Source organism: Octopus bimaculoides, unplaced genomic scaffold, assembly GCF_001194135.2.
Source record: "Octopus bimaculoides isolate UCB-OBI-ISO-001 unplaced genomic scaffold, ASM119413v2 Scaffold_51101, whole genome shotgun sequence".
NCBI lineage: Eukaryota > Metazoa > Mollusca > Cephalopoda > Octopoda > Octopodidae > Octopus > Octopus bimaculoides.
In genome coordinates this window covers 51,394-53,773 of record NW_026315910.1, presented here as the reverse complement: position 1 = coordinate 53,773, position 2,380 = coordinate 51,394, and the positions used below count along the sequence as shown (strand labels likewise).

The 2,380-nt window shown below is 40.7% G+C and overlaps 1 protein-coding gene across 1 annotated transcript in view; it reads right to left on the bottom strand.

Annotated features, from left to right (window-relative positions):
* Positions 1-2,380, bottom strand: part of LOC106875647 (ankyrin repeat and sterile alpha motif domain-containing protein 1B) — a 36,670-nt gene that overhangs the window by 2,167 nt on the left and 32,123 nt on the right. Inside the window, exon 3 of the mRNA XM_052978228.1 lies at positions 502-582. Within this exon, the coding sequence (XP_052834188.1) occupies positions 502-582 (81 nt within the window). The remainder of the gene's footprint in view (positions 1-501; positions 583-2,380) is intronic.

Sequence of the window (2,380 nt, the reverse complement as noted above, 5' to 3'; positions counted from 1 at the left end):
GAGGGGAGGGTGTTTAACCCCAGGTCAGACCCGATTCGAGGCAGACCGATGATCGAAGACGTTCTCAGCCGTGAGCATCCCATCTTTTTTGTTCAGGCATAGTGTATCTAGGACTACATTATCTAATGTATAGTATAGGAGTTAGTGTTAGTGGCTATAGTTGTCATTGTTGATGAACTGGCAGAAATAGCAGCCAAATCTCCCTCAAATCACACCCTACTCTCTTATCTATGTATATATGTAAGTATGAGCCAATGAGGGAGACCTCTACATGGTAGCTGGACATGCTAGAAGATACACTATTCCTGAATATAAGATGGGATGGTCACAGCCGGACCATCTTTGATCATAGGTCTGTCTGGATTAGGAATGACCTGGGGCTGAACAACAACAACAACCATAGCCACAAACCCTTGACTACTCTACTGTACATTAGATAAAGCTTTCCTACATGTACTCCAATAAGCGAATGGTACCCCTCAAAGAGTACCCTATACTTACTTGTGACCATTCAGTGAGGCCAGATGTAGTGGGGTACCTCCACTGGCATCAATACAATTCACGTTGACATTCTTTCTGAAGCTGCAAAGAGAAAAAAGAAAATCAATCATTGGTAAGGCTAATGGAATGAAACACTGCAAGATATGCTTAGCCAAACACAGAAATCATGAAAAACTTGTGCATACAAGGAAACATGGCATTTCTTCTGTTAACTTTTTGATCTTCGTCAAAGTTTTTCTCATTTGAGAAAAACCAAATCAAATCTTCTTCTGCTGGATTTTTCAGTTTGTTTTCAGAGCCTTTTAGATCTGATGCAGTGATTTTCTTTTGCTTTTTGGGGACAAACTGACCTTTCCTCATCATATAAGACTTATGTCTGATGTCTTCATGGAGAACATTTCTGACTGTTCCTTCCGACACATGGAGATCTTTTGCAATTGACCTCATGGACTTTCTGGGATTGTAATCCATGGTCTGTTGAACTTGCTGGATAAATTCAGGTGTTCTGGTGATTTCAGAGCATTTAGAATGCTTTTTATGCTTTGATACTGGTGATACGTTTCCATCTACTGTCTCTAGCTCTTTACAAACTTTGTAGACAAAAGATCTGGAAAGTTTTGAAACTCAAGATATTTCTAAACCGCTATGCTCAGCCTTTATAACCCCAATAACAGCATGCCTCTTCATTTCTTGAGTAAGCTGAGGGTCTGCCATTATTATTTTCAGAAACAAAGATTATACAGAGTTAGCAAAAAATGCAGCAATGACCCAAAAACGGTATGCCCTCAAATACCTTACTCACCCTGTATATGAAGCGGTGCTGAAAAGCTCTTGTCTTTAAGGATATCGCAAAAGGCCTGGTTGGAGGCCCAACCCTCCGAGGTCTTTACAGGGCTTAGAAAACCTGAAGGACCCCTGCAATAAGTGAGTGAATCTGAGAGGGGAATATGTTGAATAAAATCATAATTAATTGATCCTCCTCTATTTTCTTTTACCCAAAGCCAGGAACTTTCCAGCAACCTCTCATATATACATACATATACATATATACACAAGGGGGTGGTGAAAAGTTCCTGGTTTTAAGGGTATCCACGAAAGGCCTGGTTGGAGGCCCAGCTGTCTGAGTTCTTTTACAGGGCTTAGAAAAACTGAAGGCCCACTGCAATAAGTGTGTGAATCTGAGAGAGAAATATGTTGAATAAAATCATAATTAATTGATCCTCCTGTATTTTCTTTTACCCAAAGCCAGGAACTTTTCAACACCCCCTCTCAGACAGAGTAAATCCCAGCTGTTTCCTCTCGAGACACATGCGCTTATTCCATTGTTACAATCCAAAATGTAGTCCCAGTTGCTGCTGTACGTTTGTCAAAATTCATATTAAGGTGGAGGGTTATGGAGATAATATTTGTAGAGATATTGTATAAGAATACAGGAAACTGGACGTTTATGGTAAATAATATCAAAAAAAACTTCCTATTTCCTGTTTTGTCAAATATATGATGTGTGTGTGTGCAGATAGATAGATAGACAGACAAATACATAGATATGGAGAGAAATATACCTTTATAACAAAAAATATAGAATTCTCTTAAGAGTGGCTGTGTGGTAAGTAGCTTGCTTACCAATCACATGGCTCCGGGTTTAGTCTCACTGCGTGGCACCTTGAGCAAGTGTCTTATACTATAGCCTCGGGCCGACCAAAGCCTTGTGAGTGGATTTGGTAGACGGAAACTGAAAGAAGCCCGTCGTATATATGTATATACCACCACATGACCATGGTGCACCACCACCACAACCAACCCATGACTACGGTGTACCACCACCACCACTACTACCACCACATGACCATGGTGCACCACCACCACCACCACCACCACT